The sequence below is a fragment of the Pipistrellus hanaki genome, assembly GCF_964339955.1.
Source record: "Pipistrellus hanaki genome assembly, chromosome: 4".
Lineage (NCBI taxonomy): Eukaryota > Metazoa > Chordata > Mammalia > Chiroptera > Vespertilionidae > Pipistrellus > Pipistrellus hanaki.
In genome coordinates this window covers 89,111,225-89,133,759 of record NC_140506.1, presented here as the reverse complement: position 1 = coordinate 89,133,759, position 22,535 = coordinate 89,111,225, and the positions used below count along the sequence as shown (strand labels likewise).

At 62.6% G+C, this 22,535-nt stretch overlaps 1 protein-coding gene across 3 annotated transcripts; it reads left to right on the top strand.

Moving 5' to 3' along the window:
* Positions 1-1,444: 1,444 nt before the first annotated feature.
* Positions 1,445-22,120, top strand: GLIS2 (GLIS family zinc finger 2). 3 transcript variants are annotated; one of them, XM_084882345.1, is made up of 7 exons: positions 1,455-1,836; positions 16,333-16,552; positions 17,364-17,536; positions 17,835-18,011; positions 18,093-18,226; positions 18,308-18,429; positions 19,349-22,120. In XM_084882345.1, the coding sequence occupies exons 2-7, from the start codon at positions 16,381-16,383 to the stop codon at positions 20,146-20,148; spliced, it is 1,578 nt and encodes a 525-aa protein (XP_084738471.1). In that variant the 5' UTR covers positions 1,455-1,836; positions 16,333-16,380; the 3' UTR covers positions 20,149-22,120. The 3 variants fall into 3 exon arrangements, with proteins under 3 accessions (XP_084738470.1, XP_084738471.1, XP_084738472.1); XM_084882346.1 differs by having other exon boundaries at positions 1,467-1,836; positions 18,311-18,429; XM_084882344.1 differs by having other exon boundaries at positions 1,445-1,836; positions 17,835-18,226.
* Positions 22,121-22,535: the final 415 nt, after the last annotated feature.

The window sequence follows — 22,535 nt, the reverse complement described above, 5'->3', positions numbered from 1 at the left end:
GAGCACCTACTATGTGCGGAGCACTGTGCCAGGCCCTGGGGATGCTGTGTGCTCCGGCGGCCGGCCAGACGCGCTGCGCCACCCAATACTCGGATGAGGATGAAGGTGGAATTAGGCCCAGAGGTGGGTGCCTCACCTATAGAAGATGCTTCTTGTCTGCCTGACTCCTCAAGGCCACCTGCATGGGGCAGGGCTGGCCCACAGCTGCAGGGCTCTCTTCAAACCAAGGTTTGGCCGAAACCGGTTTGGCTCAGTGATAGAGCGTCAGCCTGCGGACTGGAGGTTCCCAGGTTCCATTCCGGTCAAGGGCATGTGCCTTGGTTGCAGGTGGGGGGTGTGCAGGAGCACGGTGTGCAGGAGGCAGCTGATGGATGATTCTCTCTCATCGGTGTTTCTGGCTCTCTCTGTAAAAAATCAGTAAAATATAAAAACAAAAAACAAACCAAGGTTTGCAGAGCAGCAAGAAGGTAAGTGGGCGGGGGGCTCCAGATGGGCTCAAACAAAACACACTCCAGCACACCAGTCTGGCTTCACCATCAGGAGGGAGGAACAATTTAGCGGGTGCAGGTTGGGGGCTTTCTCCCCCGTTCCTATCCACTCGTTCCACTTTTTAACCCGCACGGCGCTGGGCGCAGCGCTGCGGGGGCTCGCTCCATCAAGGACCCCCTGGCGCTCCAGCTGGAGGACACGGGTTGCCCCCAACTGCTGTGACCAAGCCTGGGGCCAGGAGGAAGCCCGGGCCGCTCCGGGTCAGACCTGGTCCTCGTTCCATTGTGCGGGGCCTGAGGCGAGGGAAAGGCGGGGGTGGGTGGGGGGGAGCAGGGCGGCGCTGGGCGGCGGGGGGCGCGGAGCCCAGCCTCGAACCCCGGCGCGCGCTGCCCCGAATCCGGCGCCGGGGCCTCTGGCTGCCGGGCGCTGCCCGCGCGTTCCTGGAACTGGGCTGGGCGGAGAGATCCGGGCCGGCGGCGGGAGGCATTCTGGCCGCCCTCCCCGTCGCCGCCGGGGGCTGCGGGGGGCCCGGCCAAGGTGACCCCGCGGGAGGGAGGGGATGGGCCCCGCCCCCTCCTTCATCCCCCGGGTTTTCGGGGCTTTTCCTCTGGACCCCCCGCCCCCCTGCAGCCCCCTCGGTCCGCGGCGAGCCCGACCCCGCCCCGGGCTTCCCCGAGGGCGGGCCGTCCCTCCCCCGCCGCCCCCGGGCCACCTCCAGGCCGTGTCCTAGCGCTGCCCTCGGCTGGGGGCGGGGCCGCGGGGGGAGCCCGAGGATGGGGACGGAGAGGACGTTCCCGGCCCGCGCCCCCTCCCTCCCTCCGGGAGCCGACTCCCCGCCGCCTCGCTGCCCTCCGCCCTCCCTCCCCTCCCCTCCCCTCCCCCGCCCGGCGCCCGCGCGGCCGCCCCCTCCCCTCCCCGCCCTCCCCTCCCCCGGCCTCGCTCCCCGCCTGGCAGCTGGCGCCCCGGGCCTGGGGCCGCGGCGGCGAGGGGGCTGTGCGGGGAGGGCGGAGGGAAGCGGCGGGGGAGGGCGGAGGGAGGGTGGCCGCCCCCCGCGCCCCTCCTCCTCCCCTCCTCCGCAGCCCGCGGCCCCTCCTCCCGCCGCCTCCCTCCGCCCTCCGCCCTCCCTCCCTCCGCAAGACATCCCGGCCCGGCCCGGCCGCCGCGGCCGCCTTCCCCGCCGGAGCTGCAGATGTGGCGGAGCGGCCGGGTGCCGGGCGGCCGCGCCAGGGGAGCCCGCGCCCGCTGAGCCTGCGCCCCGGCCCCCGCCCGCTGCGCCCCTCCCCGCGCCCCCGCCGCCCGCCCGACCGCCGGAGCCCGCGCCGGAGCCCGCCGCCCCGCCGCGCCGAGGTAGGGAGCCCCGGGCGTCGCGTCGTGGGGCCGGGGCCGCGCGGGGGTCCGGCGGCCGCGCGGGGGCCGCGGGCTGGGGTCGCCTCCCCCGCCGCGCCCGCGCCGCGCCCCGGGCCATTGTGAGCCCTCGCCGGGGCCCCGCGCTCGCGCCCTCGCTCGCTCGCTGGCTGGCGCGCTCCCTCTCTCGCCGGCTCCCCGACTCCCTCCGTCCTTTGGTCTCTGTGTCTTTCTCTCTCCTCTGCCCTCCGTCCGTCCGTCCGTCCTGCGGCCGCGCCGGGCCGGGCCCGGAGCCGGGGCAGCAGCAAACTTCGGCGGGGAAGTTGGGCGGCCGCAGGGGGGGCGCGCGGCGGGGTGGGACCCCCCCTGCCCCCGCCTGGGCAAGAAGTTGTGTGGGGCTGCTGGGCAGCCTCCCCTTTAACGGCTGCGTCCAAAACGGGGTTTGAAAGGTGGCTCTTCCCTGTCCCCGAAAGTCTCTGACCCTGGTTAGCCCCGACCCTTCCTCGGGCAGCGGAGGGAGGCGCCCCGGAGGCTCAGGACAGGGGTGCCGCCGCCGCGTTTGGACCAGGAGCTGGAGTCCTGTCCAGCGCTGTGCCAACCCCTGCTGCCTCGGTGCAGGCAGGGGGCCCGGCAGCGTGGGGAGGGCAGGGGTACCTGACCCTCCCGAGGAAAGGTCCGGAGGGGGCGAGGCAGGTGCACCTGGAGAGAGGGGAATGCCTGTGCCCTGCTTCCCCTGTTCCCCTGGGATGGGGCTGGAATCCAGGCTGGCACCTGGAGGCCTTGGCACGCTGCCCTACCCAGCCGGGTACTCAGGCCACAGCAGGGCAGCATGCCGCCTGTCTCTTGTCCAGGAGGGCCCGCCTGGCCCGTCCCGCCCCCCTCCCACCCCCTCCCCACCGAGGGCCGCTATGGTTGCAGCCAGCGACCCAGCCCTGCCCAGGGGCCTGGGAAGCGGGAAGGGATCCTGGGAGGAGCCCTGGGCCCCCAGCCATCTCAGCCCAGGATCTTGGCTCCGAAGAGAATGCTTGACACTGAAGGGGCAGCCAGGCCAGCCCTGGACCTGGACCTGGGCTGCTGTGACTCTTGGTCTGGACCAGGGACAGGACCTAGCTGTGGTCGTGGGAGACAGCCATCCCAGGGGTCCCAGAGAAGGTGGGGCTTCGCAGACAGCCAGGGAGGGCGCTCTGCTCCCCAGCGTTTCCTCCGGGGAGGGCTTCCTCAGCCCCCAGACTCGGGGACGAGGAGACGGGCTGCTTCCGTCCGCCTGCCCACCCAGCCCCCCCCACCCCCAGCCCCGCCAGTGCCACGGTGCCACAGCTGTTCCAGCCCAGCCGTCCCTCCCCATGACCTGGAGCCTTCCCCCTCTCTGCTCCTCCTTCTCCCCTCTGGGCCACAGCTGGGCCTCCCAGCTGGTCGTGGCCTGTCTTGGGGGAGGGGCTGCACCTGGGGGCCCCTCTAGGACACCCCTTTCTGAGCTTCAGCGAGCTCACCTCGCAGCCCGCTCCCGGCCCAGCCTGGCACTGTGTGCAGCCCACCAAGCGGGAGGCAGTGGCCAGGGATCTGGGCCACCAGTCAGGCGGGTTGGGGACCTCTTGGAAGCAGCCCTGTTTTCCTCAGCCCCTTCTCCGCCCCCTCCTTTCCGGAGCTGCCATTAGTGCTGACCCGCTGACCCCCCATGCCTGCCCACCATTCCCTGTCTGCGACCTTTCACCTTTGGTGTTAAATCCCTCCAGCTGGGGCCCCTCGCCCTCTGAGTGACCCTGGCACAGGCCCCCTGGGGGGCCTCTCCCTGCGCCTGGCTCTCTCCAGAGGGACACCTGCCAGTTCCCCCCTCGCTGATGAGGAGGGGGAACACCAGGAAGCCAGACAGTGAGTCACCCCACTTCTAGGCACCGTGGCTTTTGGGGTTAGTGACTTTGGGGGGGGGGGGTGCTGGAGCTGGGCCACAGCCTGGAGGGTGAGTGGGAAAAGCCCCCACCGAGAAGTCGGACATTCTGGAGCCCAGTCCCGGCTGGGCCACCAGCTCCCAGGGGTGTCTGAGCCAGGCTCCTCCCCTTCCTGGGTCTCAGTTTCCTCATCTGTCACACCAGGGGTCAGACAAGGTGAGCTTCCTGAGCTCCAGAGTCCCTGAGAAGACCTGGGGGGCGGAGGCCTGCTGAGAGAGGGGTAAGGCCAACAAAAGCCAACTCTCAATTGTCCGAGGGTGGAGCCAGTATGAATAACTGGATGCCACAGACATCCAAAAACCTCACTTTAAACAATCGTGTGAACCACGTCTCCTCCCCCCCTCCGCCCCCCCAGGCTTTTGTTGTTTCTAAAAGCCCAGCTGCAAATGGGTAGCCACAGCCATGTCTTCTCCTGCCTGGCTCCCTGGCTGGCGCTCTGGGAGTGCCCGCGGAGGGTGAGAGGCTGGACTGATGCGAAGGAGACAAAGCTCTCCAGGTCTCCTCCTGGGGCTTGTTTGGGGGGAAGGTCTAGACCCCTCACTGTGGGGCCCTCACTTTTCTCTCCCTTCCTTCCCTGGCCTGGCCTCGGCCCCGGGCAGCAGGAGTGTCTTCTGCCACCTAGTCCTCCAGGGTCTGAGCTGTGGTATAGAAAGAAGAATGTGTTTTCCTGATATTTTCCCGTGTGGGTTTTCCATCCAATTTCCCACTTAGGCAAGGGGGCGGGGGCGGGTGCCGGGCAGAGTCTGGGGCAATCCCAGGGTGCGGGAGGCGGTGACCAGATGTGGGAGTGGAGCCTGCAGTTGAGCTCTTCGGAAGGTGTTTGGGGTGGGCCCCTGACGTCGGGCAGGGGGGAGGGGCTGGACAGCCAGGGCAGGCTCCCGCTCCCACCTCTTTCCTCCCGTGGGGTATGCTGCCCAGGCTCCGAGCCCCAGGGGAGGCAGGCGGAAGAGCCTCTTATGCAAGTGGGAAATGGGAGTGCGGTGGGAGGCCTGAGCCAGGTGGGATGGGAATCAGCCTCTCCTCAGGGCTATGGTGGTCACTGTACTTTGCACACAGATGACTAAGTCCGAGGAGTGAGCCCTGCAAGGTCCTGAGTGATCCTCCCTCCACCCAGACAAGTGCCCTCCTCAGAGGTGGGGAGCATCGCTAGCTGGTGAGGGGCTCTTTGGGGCCAGCCAGAAAGATGTGGACACCCCCCCCCCCTGCCTCCAGGGTCTGTGAAAGGGCCCTAGAGAGCGGCTGAGGCCCAGACATGTGTCTAAGGTCCATCTCTCTCAGAATGCCAGCACATCCAACCTTGCCCCGGCCCTGAGCGTGGGGACCACAGCTCCTTCAAGGCCCTTGGGACACGTCTGCCCAGGATTTCTCCGGCTCCGCCTCGGCTCACCCCTGGAGAATTCTGAATCAGGTGCGGCCAGGCAGGGACTCCCGTGCTTTGCCGATCAGCCGGGATTGAGGCAGCTGCTTTGACGCTAGGACAGAGAAGGACTCGCTGGGGGGTGTGGGGTCTCTCTGAGGGGCACAGCTTGGAGTAGACCCAGGTTTCTCTCCGGCTCCCACGCAACCCCGAAAACCTCCGCTGTCTCCGCAAGGAATAAAAGTGCCATCTCAGGTCCCCGGGGAGGGGTGGGGGAGAAGTGGGTCAGGGAGAAAGCAGCTTGGGTGGATCGCCTGGTAACAACTCCCCGAAAAAATCATGGTGCCGTCCAGTGGCCCCGTGAACTTCGCAGGCATTGACATCCTAGCCCTGTGAGACAGTCCGTTGGTCCCTATTGGAAAAACGAGGAAACGGAAGCTCAGCATGGAAAAGGGCACGTGGGCATGGGGGGGGGCGGTCCCCGTTCCTGGGGTCTGCTGTGGCTGCAGCGGTGGTGTCCGATGGCCAGTTTCCCAGCCCGGAGTGAAAAGGGACCCTGCTCCTGAGGGGAGCCCCAAGTGGCCCCAGCAGCTGTGCACACTGGGCCCCCAGCATCTGTCCTCCCCCTGCGCCGGTCCCCTGGCCTCTGCCCCAGACCTGTCCGGGGGAGACGTGAGGCCTGGCCCGGATCGGCCAGGGTCCCTGGCCCTCTTCGCTCCCAGCTCTGGTTCTCTTCCAGGGGCGCTCAGAGCTGCCACACAGCTGGTCCCCAGGGAGCCCCAGTTGTCTGACCGTCCCGACTGGATGTTTCTACCAGCTGGGCACAGGAGAGGCCCGGCTCTGGGCATCTTGATGGGGGGAGCACTGGCCTTCATGCCCCCTCCAAGGTGGGACGGAGAGTTCTGGTTAACTGGTGGGCAGGCTGGGAGGAGCCTGGGAGCACAGAGCTGGGACGTATAATGGGCAGGGCCGGGGGGGGGTGAAGGATAGGGGGCAAAAGAGGGCTTCCCAGCTGTTTCAGACACCATCTCTCTGGTGGGAGTTGGTAAGGGGATGAGACTCTTCCAGGCCATAACTGGGGGTTGGCTGGGATTGCCTCAGGCCCCTTGACTCCACTGCCTAAGAAGTCACCTGACATTGGAGTGGGGTATGTGTGCACATGTACTCCTGCCTTGGCAGATGGCTGCCTGGGAGGGGACTCGGGCCCAGCCGCTGGCCCCCTCTTCCAGCCGTGGCCAAGGGCGGGTGGGGAGCCTGCGGAGGCCCCAGGAGGCTGCTGAGCCGCTTGAGTCAGCCCCGGTGCCTCCGGGAAACAGTCCTGCCGCTGACTCCGTGTGCTCGCCGGCCAGCGCCCCCCTGGGGCCCTGCGAGTAAGGAGGCTGCCTGTGGGCACGGTGGGGGGATAGGCTCAGAGATGTGAGGGCTTTGCCTGGGCCACTTAGGGAGGGACAGAGAGGGGGCCTGGAGCCTAGGGCTCTCTGGCCCTGGCCTCTGAAATGTCAGTTCCGCCTGGGAATCCCCCCACCTCCGCTCCTGCCCTCCTGGCCACGGCTTGGGCTGGACATGGGGTCCTCCCTCCCTCATTCCCATATCCACCTGGGTCTTGCTGGGAAGTCCCAGGCTGCCATTTCTCTTCTGGCCCACTTCCTCCTGCATCCAGAACCGCCCCCCCCCCCGCCCCCCCGAACCCCCTCCTTCCAGGCTGACTAGCCCCAGCTGTGATGTCCCCCCCCCCCCCCGCCCCGGCTGTGGAGCCCTCCATTGTTCTGCCTGTTTTAAAGTACCCCCACCCCAGTACTGCTGGCTGTCTGCCTACCAGCCCCACCCTCTTCCAGGCCGAGCCCCCGCACCACCTCAGCACACCTCGTGGTCACCCTGCCTGGGCCATGGACCTGGGCCCCTCGAGCCTGGCGGAGGCCAGGCCTGGCACGATGCTTCCTTTGGCTGGAGGCTGCCCCCTGGCTTCTGGACCTGCGTTGCTGCCTGGAGTGGACCAGCAGGGGCGGGCGGGGCGGAGCCAGACTCTGCTGCAGTCCCTGCTGGGCCTGGTCTTGCCCAGCTGTTCTGGGGTAGGCCCTGAGCCACCGTTGGGTGGGAGTGGCAGGAGAGGAAGCTGGGGAAACTGGGTCCTTCTGGTCATCCCAGCTGACCAGGGCGATTCTGGCTGCCCCGCCCTAGCCCTGCTCCAGGGGAGGAGGAAGAATCTGTGTCCAGGCCCTGCCTCTCACCTTGACCTTGGACAAGCTACTTCCTTCTTCGGGCTGTACGCCCTCCTGCCCACCTCCCCTGGCTGTCCGCCCCTCCTGCCCACCTCCCCTGGCTGTACGCCCTCCTGCCCACCTCCCCTGGCTGTACACCCCTCCTGCCCACCTCCCCTGGCTGTACGCCCCTCCTGCCCACCTCCCCTGGCTGGTGGCACCACAGATGGATTCATTCACTCCGCAGACATGTACTGAGGGCCGAGTCCCAGGGAAAGCGAAGGGTAGTGGTGCTGGTAGGAGCAGGGTCAGGATGCTTGAGCTCCAGTCCTATCCTGGGCCAGCTCTCTTTCTTGGATCGGGAAACCGAGGCCCAGAGCCTGGCCTGGCTTCTGGCTCTGAGCCCCAGCACTTTGCATCCGTGTCCAGTTCATGCTGGAGGAAGGAGTGGGCTGTGGGGGCTGTGAAGGAGGAGCAGTGGTCTGCTCCATGAGGCCTTCTGCTTCTCAGCACCCCCAGCTCTGAGCTGCCTGGGCCCAGAGATGCAGCGATATCCCTACCTGCCCTCAGCCTCCCTCCTTGGAAGGGGCTCTGAATGCCAGGTGCGGGGCGGCGGGCGGTGTGTGTGTGTGTGTGTGTGTGTGTGTACTTGGGGCTGAAGGTTGGGGGCAGTGACTATGACACTGTGTGCAGGACTGGGCACTCAGGGCACGCTCCAGCACCGGTGACATTGTGGCATTAGTGATCTGTCAGTGAGGACCCTGGCCCAGGGTGAGGGTCCCATGCAGCACCGGGCCACACAGGCCAGGGATGCTGCCGGGCAGTGTGGGGACAGAGCCAGGGCACCTGGAAGAACAGCTCGTGTGCAGCTGCAAGAGGCTGCATCAGAGAAGGTTGCTTGTAGGGGGTCGAAGGGGAGGGCAGCCGGAGGAGATTTGGGGGACAGGGAAGGCTGTAACACAGGAGCTGGCACTTAGGAGACGGGCCCCACGCTCCTGGCGGCAGGGAATCCTGAGGGAGAAGGCGCTACAGGGGACAAGAGACTCCGGGCTGGAAAGGATGATGGCGCTCTCTGGGTAGGATCCTCCATGGCTTCCCGTGCCCCCAGGTCCGGGCCTAGCCTCACCCCGAGCCTCCTCTTCTGCTGAGTGACGGACAGCTTCCTTGTGGGTGAGCTGAGGCCGCACGCCCGGCCTCTGCAGCACTGGGCCTCGAGTGCGGGCTTCGGACCTGGAGGTGCATCCCAGCTGTGCTGCTTACAGCTCTGTGACCTTGGCCGTGACTGCGTGCCCTGAGCCTCCGCGTGTGCTCGTCTGGAGGACGGGGAGAACAGCACCTAATCGGCAAGGTGGCGAGGAGGAGTGGAGGTGGTGCTGGGAGGCTTGCTGGCCGTGGCAGCCCGCAGGACTGGTTAGGACCCAATGCTCTCTCTTGCTTTACCCCATGTCCACGTGGCCAGCTCGGATCTGCTCCCCCACCTCCCTGCCCCCCTTGGCAGGGGCAGCTCACCCCTAACATTGTCTTTCTGTTGCCAGCAGTTCCCCCACTGAAGTCTGGGTGCCCTTCATTCCCAGAACGGAGTGGAGGGCCGGGTGCTGGAATGCATGACTGAGAGGGGGTAGATGGGGCTGGAGGGACAGGCCAAAGTCCAGGGCCTGTCCTGCCCACCTCCCCTCCCGCGGGGACTTGGCAGGTGCTGTGCCGCGGGCCTGGTGCCCATCCTTTGGTGATGGGAGGGGGAGGCCACAGGCTCCGTCTCTGCCCGCTGCCATGGCCTGGCACTCCGACGCTGGTTACCTGCCGTGCCCTGCGTGTCTCCTGTACGTGCACCGGTGTAACACATACGCACGGACCTGTATGTCGCGGGGTGTTGTGGGTGCCCGTCCATGTCCTGTGGGACACTGACCACACCTTTGGTGGCCCCAGAGAGCTCTGGAGGAGTGCCCTGCTGCCGCCGAGAATGGCGGTGCCGACCGGCAGGGCCTGGGCTTCCAGTGTGTAGCCCTGCTGGGTGTGTGTCCCGCCCGGCTCCCCCGGGCGGGCCCCTCCCAGGGGTTTGGGCAGCCTGGGCCCAGCCCTTCCCTCCCCGCCTGCTGACCAGCGGGCGTGTGGGCGGGCTGGTGTGGGGGCTGCTTGGCGGGCTCCCCTCTGGCGGAGGCCCAGGTGCAGGCAGTGCTCAGAGCCCCACATACCACCTCCCCCCAAGCTGGGCAGACAGGAAAATACCAGACATAGTTGTGCAAAGGTGGCTGTAGGCAGGCAGGCAGGCGGCAAGGGGCGGGGGCTGCACAAGGGCGCCTGGAGCCACCGGGCCTACGGGAGACCGCGGTGCCAGGCTGGAGCCTGCAGCTGGACGGGCACACGCATCCGTGTGAGTGTTCGTCTGCCGCCCCCGGCCGGTGTCACCCTGCTAACGCCGGGGAAGGAAGCACATCTGGGGAGCACAAGTGTTAGGGAGCCCGCTGCCTGCCTCCCAGCTTCCGCGCTGCCTGAGCTGTCTGGGTGACTTTGGCAGGCCGTGGCTGCGTGGGGCAGGAACAAGAACCCTCAGGGTTACCAGTTGCTGGCACCTCCCGTGTGCCAGGCACCCAGCCAGGCACGTCCTGCAGGGTGCCCCGGCCGGGCCTGTGATTGTGGTACCTGTGATGGTGGCGGAAACCGAGGCTCGGAGGGGGCTCCGGGGAGCCACCCGAGGCCCCGCAGCGAGGGGTGGAGGCAGTGAGGACTGGAACCAGGGAGCCTGGCTCGGGGTGGCACTGTCTAAACATGCCTGCGCAGGTGCTGCCCGGCTGGGGCCTTTTCCGAGGCCCCCACAGCGCAGAGCAGAGCGCTTGGCCTGGCTGGCTCACCTGGGAGTGCTCGCAGCCTCACCAGGGTGAGGTCAAAGCTCAGGAGGGTCTGAGAGGGCCCTGGGTCCTGGCCGAGCGCCCCTCTGGCGACGGGGGAGGGGCCTGTCTTGGGAGTGAGAGGTTCCCAGGGAAGTCAAACCCCATGCTCTTCCAGGAAACGCCGCCTGCCCTGGCCCCTCTCCTGGGACCTGCTGGGCAGAGGCCTCAGGATAAGCCCCTCCCCCTCATCCTGGGAGGAGGCTGCTCCTTCCAGGGCCGCTCAGAACCCCTCCGGGGCCTCCCAGTGTTCTTTCTCGGAGGCAGTCCAGCCGCTGGAAGGTGACTCCAGTCTGCTGTGGCCACTCCACAGCCCAGCAGGGGCCGGAGGCTCTCTGAGGGGCACACCCTCGTCCATTACACCCTCACCCGGAGCCCTCGTGCGCCCCGTGTGAGACTGCCGTGTCCGTGGGAACAGCGAGGAGGGCCAGTCCTCTCCTCGGCTGCCCTCACAGCTCTGGACGGGCCAAAGGCCGGGGAACTCGGCCATGGTGACACCTACTGTGCACCCAGCACTGTTCCAGGTGCTGAGTGTCTCATGCCCATGGGAAACACTAGGTGATCACTGACTGTGCACCGTCGCGTTGATTTCTCCCCCAAACCCAATGGGAGTGGGTTATCACTATTATTACTGTCTCCCTTGGGAGAGGAGGACCCTGAGGGACCTGCCCTAAGTCACGTGGGTAGGAAGTGGCAGAACCGTGTTGGAGACCCAGGTGGCCTGCCCCAGGCTTAGAGCCTCGGGGTGCTCTGTGCCTGGTCCGGAAAGGGGACCCGGAAAGGAGGCGGCCTACCCTGTCCCCAGCCCCTGCTGCTTGGCTGCCGCGGAGGGTGGAGCTCAGCGGGCAGGGTGGAGCGCAGTGGTTCTCAGGAATGCAGGGTTGTGGGCCCTGTGCTTTGGCAGCATATCTGCCTGCAGCTCTCCAAGCTTCCCTGTGGCCGCCCCCAGCCGGCCCCTCCACGCCCACCCACTGCCTCTGCCCCTCCTAGGCCCTGCAGCTAGCTCCGGCAAACCCCGAGGCAGGGAGAGGGGCCTGCTTCTCCCCACGCCCACTGGCACAGGAAGGGGAGCAGTTTCTGGACTCACCTGGCTTAAAACCCAGCTCTGCCACAGACAAGCTGGGTGACCCTGGACAGATTACTTAATCTCCCCGAGCCTCTGTGTTTGCATCTGTAAAACGGGGGTGAAAGAGCACCTGCTGAACAGGTGCGAGCACGGTCCCCAGCTATCAGCAGCTGTAACATTCACCATGGCTTCCAGTCCTGGGCTTGCCACCCACTGTGTGAGCTGGGGCAGTGGTCTCTCTCTCTCTCTCTCTGGGCCTCAGTTTCTCCATTTGTACCACCAGCATGTTGGCAGTGATGGTCCAAGTCACCAGGCACGGGGCACCCATGGAGCACAAGGGAGGCAGGGACTGCTTCCTCTTTCCAGTCTGTATCAAGAAAGCCACATGGGGCCCTAACCGGTTTGGCTCTGTGGACAGAGCGTCGGCCTGGGGACTGAAAGATCCCAGGTTCGATTCCGGTCAAGGGCATGTACCTTGGTTGCGAGCACATCCCCAGAAGGAGGTGTGCAGGAGGCAGCAGGTCGATGATTCTCTCTCATCGATGTTTCCAACTCTCTATCCCTCTCCCTTCCTCTGTAAAAAATTCAATAAAATATATTTTTTTAAAAAAGAAAAAGAAAATGTCTCCATTAAAAAAAAGAAAAAGCCACATGGACTTCTGAGAGTTGCATCTTGGAATTATCCATAAATCCTAAGCTGGACGAGCCATGGCTGGCCCTAAAGGTTAGTTTCAGGGCTGCTGTGAGGATAGGGGTGTTCCTCACGCTGCCTTTGACAACACTGTTCGCTGGTGGGCGGGCTCGGACTCTGTGCTACTGTGCGGAGAGGACCCCACCCTCTGCGTCTGCCAGGGAGGCCCTGAGCGCTCCTAGGGGCCGTGCAGAGCCCCCTCCGCCTACACAGGCCCTCCTCCAGGCTCAGGGCCACCACCACCCTCCCCCACGCAGGCAGGAGGGGCTTCACGCAGAGCAGATTCCAGCCTGCACCTCTTAGCCTCAGTTTCCCCGTCTTTAGGACGGGAAACGACTGCATCTACTCACCGGGGTTTGTGAGGGCTCAGAGAATTCATGGGCAAACAGGACACGAAGGGTGGGTATTTAATGGATGTCGATCCCACATTCTGTATCCCATCCGCCCTCAGTTTCCCCACGTAGTGCTTCGCCTGTGGAGGGGAGAAGTGTGGGGGGGACCTGCCAGGTAAGCCAGGGGTATGGGGGGGCGTGTCTTGGTGGGCCCGGCAGCTGAGGCCGGTGGCTGGGCCGCAGGCAACACACAATAGCAGCCATTGTCTGGGCGCAGCCGGCTGGGAGGGTGCGGTGGGGCGGGGGAGGGGCGGGCCCGAGGGCCAGCGTGGCCCACCCCCAGATGACCCCTGCCCGCCCCAGCCACTTCGGTGGTCCCCACACCGCCCCGCGTCCCTCAGCTCCCTCTGCTCTAATTAGTTCCTTTCGCGGCTGGAGCTGCTGTGCAGCACCGGCAGGCAGGCAGGCAGCGTGACCACCTCTGCTTCGCCTCCCGCCCAGCATCCCGCCCCCACGGAGCCCCACACCCCATCTTCAGGCCAGGGTGCCAGGGGACTCCATGCCGCACCCACGGGGTGCCTACCGAGTGCCCCAACCTGGTTAAGAAACTTGCCTGCACCCTCAGAGCAAGACGGCTGCCCCCCTGAGCGCCTCCATCCCCCCCCCCCCCCCCCCCCGGCTGTCTGTCGAGAGCATTGAATCGGTGATGGCTGGCTGGCCTCTCTGGCTATCACAGCACCAGTCCCAGGGTTTCAGCCTCCCGAGAGCGTAACTGGCTCTCACCCGCCCCCCTCACCCAGCCCAGGAACAAAGAGCAGAGCTGGAGCCCAGAACTGGCCGCTGGCGGGTGGCTGGGGGGTGGGGGTGAAGGAGGACACTGAGGCTGGCCAGGGAGTGGTCACAGGCGTCTTCCCGTGGAGTGGGGCCCCCACTGCGGGGGAAACGGGGGTGAGGCCGCCTGGAGATGGGGTTGCTGGGACTGTGGGCTTTGGGGCGGCGCCTTCCTCCTGTTCCAGGGCCTCCGGGCTGGGCTCTGGCTCCCATCGGAATGAAACCCAGGGCAAAGCCCAAGGGCAGTAGCGGGGGCCAGGGTTACCCCCTCCCACCTTGGGCCCCACCCTGGGGGACAGGGTCCTTTTTGGGCCCTCCCTGGTCTGGACCGAGGCAGTATCTCCTTCAGGTCTTCAGGACCAGGTGGCCCCGGCCTCGGGCTCCTCCTGGTCCCCCCTGGGCTGGGAGGAGGGCAGTGGGGCTGGTGCCAAAGGATGTTGCTTGGACAAGGACACCAATGAGCGTCAGTGTCACTTTGAATTCTCGCTTCCAAACGATCCTGCCGACATGGTCGGTCCCCCTCTGCCAGGCTGGGTGGGGACTGGGGGTGGGAAGTGGAGGCTTTGGGGAGGCCTGTGGCCCCGGGCCAGCCGAGGACCAGGCCACCAGCCCTTCCTGGCTCCTGAATTCTTAATCAGCATAAATATTTACTTCCTTCCTCTCTTTCCAGGCTCCTAACACAGAGGAGCTTCAGGGAGGTTGGAAGGGGCCTGTGTCTAAAAATAAACAGGTGGAGGGACAGGCAGACACACAGACAAACTGACATGACCAGGGGGTGGGTGAGGCAGAGGGCAGCTCCTCCCCCATCCAGAAGGAGAGTGGAGGGGCCCATGGCTGTTCGTCACTGTCACTCACTCACCTGCCCGCCTGGAACCGGGGCTCCCGAAGGGCAGGGAGGCAGTCTGGTCCCAGTCCCCCTTGCATGGCTGGGAGCTCCTGGCCCACGCGTGGCCTGGGGGGCAAATCCAAACAGACCTGCTGGCTCTTACCTGTTGGAGTTTAACAGGAACAAGTCAAATCACAGACCTGGTCCCATGGCCAAGTGCAGCCAGCTCTGATAATACAATCCCTTCCCTAGGCTTAGAGACTCTAGAATTAGCATGTGCTGGTGGGCCTTTGTATGTGTCCCCAGAAGCTGAGGGTCTAAGTTCTCTGCGTGCTTGGAGGGTCTTAGCAAAAGTGGAGCTTGGCCTAGCCCTGGCCGGTGCTGCTAAGTGCTTACTAAGCCTTAGAGGGTCAGCCCGCTCACTGACGGGTCTTGGGTTCGATTCCCAGTCAAGGGCATCTAACTGGGTTGCAGATCCAATTCCGAATGGGAGTGTGTAGGAGGCAACCAATCGATGTGTCTCTCTCACATTAACGTTTCTCTCCCTTTCCACTTCTCTCCCTTCCTTCCACTCTCCATAAAAATCAACGGGAAGCCCTGGCTGATTCGGCTCAGTGGATAGAGTGTCGGCCTGTGGACTCAAGGGTCCCAGGTTCAATTCCGGTCAGAGCACATGCCTGGGGTTGTGGGCTCGATCCCCAGTGAGGGGTGTGCAGAAGGCAGCCAGTCTGTGATTTTCTCTCATTATTGATGTTTCTATCTCTCTCTGTCCCTTCCTCTCCAAAATCAATAAAAGTGTGTGTGTGTATGTGTGTGTGTGTGTGTGTATATATATATAAATATATATTATATATATAATTATTTTTTTTTTTAATCAATGGGAAAAAAATATCCTTGGGTGAGGATTAACAACAACAAAAAAGTGGAGCTTGTCCTAGGAAACAGGTGAGCCAGGGCTTGGAGCTAGGTGAAGACTGTTTACAGTTGCTGAGGGGCCTGACCTGGAGAAAACGAGTGGGGATGTGGGGGCTGCCCCCCCCCCCCCCTGCTCCGAGGAGAGAGCACCACACAGCTCTTTGTAGGCATCTGTCGGCAACACTGGCCCCCAAGGAGACACACCAAACAAAATAGGCAAAGGCTCTTACCACATGGTGCTTATGGGATTATTCTGTATTAAATTGTGAAAACCTGGATTCAGTGAGTGGCAGGGATATAGTACCCGTGTTTCCCCGAAAATAAGACCTAGCGCATGGAAAGATAAGACATCCCCTGAAAATAAAACATAGCGCAACTTTGGGAGAAAAAATTAATATAAGACACTGTCTTATTTTCGGGGAAACAGGGTATCTCAGTGTTGGCTTGTTTAGCAGATAGATTTTCAGAAAGTAGTCATCTCAATGAACAAATGCAAAGAAACACTGTGACTGTTTCCCCACGTGTGAGAAGATTGCCTCTGTAAGAAGTTTTAATTTGGAATGAAGAGTAGACCTTGCTTTTGGGTCATTTTATGTGAAGAAAATTATATCACTGAGACATTCTAAGAAAATGGTGAAAATTCCAGCATGAGAACTCATAATAAAAGAATGTCGTCACACACACACAAAAAAAGATACATGCATATATTTTACTAGGCACCAGAGCTGGTCCCCTTCCTTCCAACCCTGCCCTGGCTGGCCTGGCTGGGCCACAGCCCCCAGCTGCCCCCTAGTGGCAGCAGAGCCCTCTGGCTCCCTGTGCCTATGGGCACCTCTTCTATCTCCTGTGAGGCAGTGCCACCTGTCTGCACCCCATCCCTTGGGGCCAGGCTTTGCTGAGCCATCTCAGCTTGTTCCCTCGGGGCTGACCACAGATCCCAACGGGCCCGGCACCATGGGCCCTCGGCAGTCAGTAGCTGCGGACCTCTCATGGCCACCTTGGAGAACACCTGTGGCTCCTCAGGCCTGGTGTTTGGTCTTTTGGCTCAAACCAGGCATGTGCTTCAGGCATGACTTGCCACTCAGTCAGAAACGACCTTTGGGACTTGGCTGGTTATTTCTTGGGAGCTCTGACCTTGAGTATGGTAGCTCTACCACTTCCTAGCTCTGTGACCTGAGGCAGGGTCTCTAAAACTCAGTTTTATGGCAAAACGGACTCTTGGAGCTTTGCCTACCAGAAGAGACTTGTGGGAAGTGGACATGGAAGATCTGAGCAGATGGTCGGCTCTCTTTATGATACCTGCTGGCCAGACCACTCCGCTCTCCCTGCCTGGGGAGAGCACCTTCACACACCTCCACACACACTGCCGCCCTGTCCTGTGGGCTTCAATGAGTGCAGCCCGAGGAGGCCTTGGGAGCACAGCGTCACAGCACCGCTCCTGTCCTCCCCTAGGTTCCTGCCTGAGTACCAGCTTGCCATCCAGCCCCAGCCCCCATCACTATGCACTCCTTGGACGAGCCGCTTGACCTGAAGCTGAGCATCACCAAGCTCCGGGCGGCGAGAGAGAAGCGGGAGAGGACACTGGGCGTGGTCCGGCACCGAGCTCTGCGCAGGGAGCTTGGCCTGGCGGATGACAGCCCCGCTCCATGCTCCCCGGGCTCCCCGCCCTCAGGTACTGCACGGGTCAGGGCCATGGTCTCTGGGCCTGATGGAGCTGGGGCAATAGAAAGAATGCCCAAGGTGTGCCCACCAGGGCGTAACTGCAGTCCCTCCCAGCTCCTGGCTTCGAGAGCTCCCCACCCGCTGCCATTCATCCGTCCAGCAGTTATCTTTGGAGGTCACGTTGTCCCAGAGGAAGGAAGTTACCTGCCTAGTTTACCAAGCTGGGACAGCAGAGTCGGGATTCAGGTGGAGGTCTCTGGGAGGAGTTGGAGTAGCTGATAATGGGAAGCAGAGTTTCTATGTGGTAATAAAAGGCCCTGAGACCCAACGCCCGGGCTTTGAGGCAGTGTGGGTGGCCAGCAGGTCAGTAGAGATGGGCACCTCGTCCAGCAAGTTCCTTAGGATGCTTTGGGCCCAGGCCTCCTGCTCTGCCGCTGGTGCTCCTGAAAAGCACATCGCCCCCTTCTGAGCTGGCCTAGCCCAAACCTCTCGTTTTAGAGGGGAGCACTGAGGCAGACGGGTCATGGGAAGCTCCTAGCTTCACATTCCTAGTCAGTTGCTCACCCTGCGTACCAGATCATTCTAGCTGCAAAATGGATACTTCCCACTTTTCATGTCAACTGATGGCCGAGCTTTCATGATGGCCAAGATCACATCTGTCAGTTATATGGGCTGTTGCTCAGACACCTGGGGTCCCAGGTGATCGGGGTGCGGCATGCCTGGGGTTTGCTTCCAGGGCCATGGCTTAGGATTCGGAGGCGGGAGGGCCTAGCCACCAGGACTCCTGACTCCAGCACCCCTGAATTGTGCTTCTCTTTTAGGCTTCCTACTGAACCCCAAGTTCCCTGAGAAGGTGGAGGGACGCTTTTCAGCGGCCCCGCTGGTAGACCTCAGCTTGTCACCATCATCGGGACTGGACTCCCCCAACGGCAGCAGCTCGCTGTCCCCCGAGCGCCAGGGCAACGGTGACCTGCCCACAGTCCCTACCGCCCCGGTAAGGAAGAGGTGTGGGTTTCGAACTACATCCGTCTGTGGTCACAAGGCCTCTTTCCCTCTGTGTGTGTCTCTATCCAAATCTCCTTCCTTTTATGAAGACTGGTCACTGGATTTAGGAACCCCTCTTCCCACCCTGTCTAAACCACACTGCTAACTTGATCATGTCTACAAATGTCTTATTTTCAAATGAGGTCACACACACAGGTACCGGGGGTTAGGACCAGGGCATATTGTGGGGACAGCTCACCTTGCTGTAGGGGCACTGATCGCCTCTGCCCCTCGCCCTCTCCTCCCAGGATTTCCAGCCGCTGCGCTACCTGGACAGTGTCCCCAGCTCCTTCCAGTTCTTCCTGCCTCTGGGCTCGGGGGGAGCCCTGCATCTGCCTGCTTCCTCCTTCCTCACCCCCCCAAAGGACAAGTGCCTCTCACCGGAGCTACCCCTCCACAAGCAGCTGGTCTGTCGTTGGGCCAAGGTGAGTGGGGGCCGGGAAGAGGGGGGCAGGGCCTGGGGCAGGTGGCCTCACACGGGCTCAGAACCCTCCCTGGCCCCGCAGTGTAACCAGCTCTTCGAGCTCCTGCAAGACTTGGTGGACCACGTTAACGATTACCACGTCAAGCCAGAGAAGGATGCGGGGTACTGCTGCCACTGGGAAGGCTGTGCCCGTCACGGCCGAGGCTTCAATGCCAGGTGAGGCAGGGCGAGAGCTGGCAGGAGGGAGGGGGCCCGGGTGTCCATTGAGCTGAGCCGTGCTCTATGCCCTCTCTGGAGCAGGTACAAGATGCTCATCCATATCCGCACACACACCAACGAGAAGCCGCACCGCTGCCCCACCTGTAGCAAGAGCTTCTCCCGCCTGGAGAACCTGAAAATCCACAACCGGTCACACACAGGTGAGGGGGGTGCTGGAGGGTAGCAGCCGGGCAGGCACCTGACCGTCCGTGGGCACCTGAGACAGGGATGCATCCCATTGTTGACTGGGATTTTCAAGCTCCGCTTGCTCGGGGAGGCCTCCATACACCGAGCACAGACAGGTCTTCCCGCCACACTCGGCATTGTTGTTTGTAAGATTATTGGACTCACGCCACCTGCGATTGCACTCAGTATGTCTGTTTTGCTCCTCACCATAACCCAGCACACAGTAGGGCCAGCTCTGGCCAACACAACCACATACCTGATTTTAAATTTCCTAATCGCTGCATTAGATTACAAAGAAATAGGTGAAATGAACTATAATCATATATTTTCTGGAACCCAATTATGTCCGAAGTATTATTTCAAAATCAAAAACATATCTAGGAGACATTGAAAACCTTCATTTCATTTGAAGTCTGCGGAACCTGGTCTGTGCCTTACACTCACAGCGCATCCCCACGTGGCTCCACCCTGGTCAGTGAGGGAGCAGACGTTTATAAATCTGGAGCCATTCTGCCGAGTAAAGGCTGCATAGAGGGCAGCCGGCATTCGTGCAGTGCTCACTGTGGGCCTGCTGCTAGTAGGGGCTTTATGGAAGACTGTAATCAGGTCCGTGGTTCTCCTATTGACGTGGCTGCTGCCACCTGCTGTTTGAAGCACAGCACTAAGGCCACGGGCACAGTGTCAGTGCACAGGGGTCCTGAGGACAACCAGGCTGGCTTTTCAGTGCCTTGCTGCCCCTACCTGGCGTCACATCTCATGCCAAGTGCTGAGGACACCGCCCCTCAAATGAGAGTCTGTACTTTCAAGAACATCTTGGTCTGGGGTCTGCCAAGTAGGTAGCAGGTGTGGGCAGGACCCTGGCTGGGAGACCTCTCACTCCGGCCCCTCTCACAGGTGAGAAACCCTACGTCTGCCCGTACGAGGGCTGCAACAAGCGCTACTCCAACTCAAGCGACCGCTTCAAGCACACGCGCACCCACTACGTGGACAAGCCCTACTACTGCAAGATGCCCGGCTGCCACAAGCGCTACACGGACCCCAGCTCGCTGCGCAAGCATATCAAGGCCCACGGCCACTTCGTGTCCCACGAGCAGCAGGAGCTCCTACAACTGCGCCCGCCCCCCAAACCGCCACTGCCCGCCCCCGACGGCAGCCCCTATGTCAGTGGGGCCCAGATCATCATCCCCAACCCCGCTGCCCTCTTTGGAGGCCCTGGCCTGCCCGGCCTGCCCTTGCCCCTGGGCCCCGGCCCCCTTGACCTCAGTGCTCTGGCCTGTGGCAACGGTGGGGGTGGGGGGAGTGGGGCGGGCATGGGCCATGACCTGCCAGGCCCTGTCCTACCCCTCAATCTGGCCAAGAACCCACTGATGCCCTCACCCTTTGGGGTTGGTGGACTAGGCCTGCCTATGGTCTCCCTCCTGGCTGGCTCCACGGGTGGCAAGGCCGAGGGGGAGAAGGGGCGTGGGGCAGTGCCAGTCAGGGCCCTTGGTCTGGAGGGCCGTAAGACCCCCCTGGAGAGGACTGAGAGTGGCCGCTCCCGGCCCAGCCCGGAAGGACTCCCCCTGCTGCCCGGCACCGTGCTGGACCTGTCCACGGGCGTCAATTCGGCGGCCAGCAGCCCAGAGGCCCTGACCCCTGGCTGGGTGGTCATCCCGCCTGGCTCTGTGCTGCTCAAACCGGCTGTGGTGAATTGAACTCATCCCAGGGACAACTACCCGATGCTCACGACGAACAGAACCTTTTCTGCGAAATAGCAATAATGTCCTTCTGCCCCCGGCAGCCCCAGCCCCAGACAAGCTGGGCGGCAAGGATGGTGCTAGGTCATTGCTGGGGCCCCAGGCTCCCAAGGGACCTTCTCCCACCGGCCAGGGAGACCTGAGCCCCTGGGTGCTGAGGCCTTGCTCACCTCCAGCCCTCAGTCTCCTGGCCCTGTCCACCTTGGTGCCTCCCTCACCCAGTGGCCAACCTGGACAGGTCACCCTCCCTCCCTCCCTCCTTCGTCACTTGCCAGCCACATCCCAGCAGGGGGGCAGGTGGGGTGGCATCTGCCCCCTCTGCCGGCCCGGGGCTTCTGCACCCCTTCGTGTGGTAAGCTGTGACGAGGAGCCCTGGGACTGAGGCCCCTACCCATCCTGCCTAATTTCACCAGGCTCCTGCTCGGGGGGCTCCTTGGACCCCTCTCCCTCTGGCCCACCCTCCAGAGGGAGAGCAAGACAGACGCAGCCCCCTGCAAAGCCACAGGAAGAGCCACCTTATCCTTATGACAAGGTGCCTCCTGCTCAGAGAGGGAGGCCTGCTCTGCCCCTGCCCCTCATCACCTGCCTACTATCCGAAGCAGCTTCTCTGGTTTGGACGGTGCTCTCCGAAATGAGGGAACAGCTGACCACTCAGCTGCCTCTACCACTGGCCTCCCCGCTCTACCTTACAGGGAGCCTTGGAGTGTGGGGAAGGGAGGTGCCAGGACCTCGGGCAGGCCTGGCTCAGGGAGCAGGTGGGGTGGGCCTGGCCTGGGGCAATGTCCCTCTTGCACTTGGGGCTGCAGACACCTGCGGGTTGGTAGGCTGGAAGCTGGCTGGGGATGACCCCAGCTTGGGACAGTCCTCATCTGGGGGTGCCAAGTCACAGCCAGCACACAGTAAGGGAGGGCTACGGGCCAGTGCTGGGCACAGGAGCTTCCCAGAGGCCATGGTCTGAGGCCTTGGGCGTGGGGGATGGTGAAGCAGTCAAGACTGGCTATGGGAGGCCCAGCCCCTCCACCTGGGAGGGGAAGTTGGTGGAAGCCTGGACTTATGACATGCTGTGTCCTTTGGATTCTTCCATCAGCCCCTGTCCTAGACATTTTTTAAATCCCAGGGGCCAGAATAAGCCAGGATGCTGGTGTTCCAGGTGCCCGCTACCTGGCCTCGGGAATGGGCTTTCCCGCCAGGCCCTGGGGATGCAGCAAGTGCTTTCCCCACCCTGAACCCTGAACCCTCACTGTGCCAATGCCCGGTCCTTGGCATCAGTGAGCAATCCTTCCCTTTCCCTGACAGAACAAGGGAGCTGCAGGACAGCAGTGGGGGCCTAGTAGCCCTGTGGTTCCAGAGCCCCCCTACCGTTCCTCAGCAGCTCTGCTGACCCCTACCCTTTTCTGGACTGCCCTTCTGTCCTAGAGGGGTCACCCTGACCCAGCCTGCCCTGACAGGGCCTGGCAGTGCTGGCTCTGCCTCTCTAAGGGGCTGCGAGCAGAACAGGAAGGAGCTGGTCTCCTTCAGGCCCCACCCAGGACCCAGGCATCCCCACCCCATGAAGGGCCCCAGGCCTTTTAAGTCCCCAGTTGGGGGATGAGGGGTTTGGGTTTGCAACTGAAGCCCAGGGAGCAGAGGAACAGGGCACTGGAAGATGACATTAGCTCAGCATGTGACTCAGTGATAGACCAGGCTCAAGAGAGCTGGTATATGTGTTGTTGTTGGTTTGTTGTTGCACATTCCAGGATATCAGTATTTTAACAGGTTCTAAGTGCCTTTCTATCGTAGCTTATGTTTTTCCTCCTCTTGGCTCCACTGCTGTTAGCATAGAATAAATTTTAAAAAAAGAAAAAAAAAAAGATAAGCTAATGACTATAACAATATATTCCTCCATGTGAGAGGAATTTTATAAAGAAACAATAAAAGTGAGTTGCAAAGATGGTTTCTGTTGTGCATGTTCCCGAAACTGGGCCACCCAACAAGAAACCACTTCCACTGTCCTGTGTCCGGCTCTAAGCTCACCCACAACAGCCTGCAGCACCTAGAGGCCACTCTGGGGCTTCCTCCTAACCCTGTGGGTGCCATCACCTCTCACCATTCTGCTGGGAGCTGGGAGGGTGGGAGGAGTCAGGTGCTGCGGAGCAGGAGTGCTAGGAGCTAAAAAGCAAGATTGCGGACAGAGCTCACAGGCTTAGCTGCTTGTCCTGCAGAACCTGCTGGGCTCTGGTGAGGAGCTTAGCCCTTAGGAAGACCCAGCTCCAGGCCTCAGAGCAACGAGGCTTCTCTTCCCCAGCTGTACATTAGCATTCTGCCCAAATCACTGAGATGCCAGAGTCAAGCTCAGCCGTGGAAAG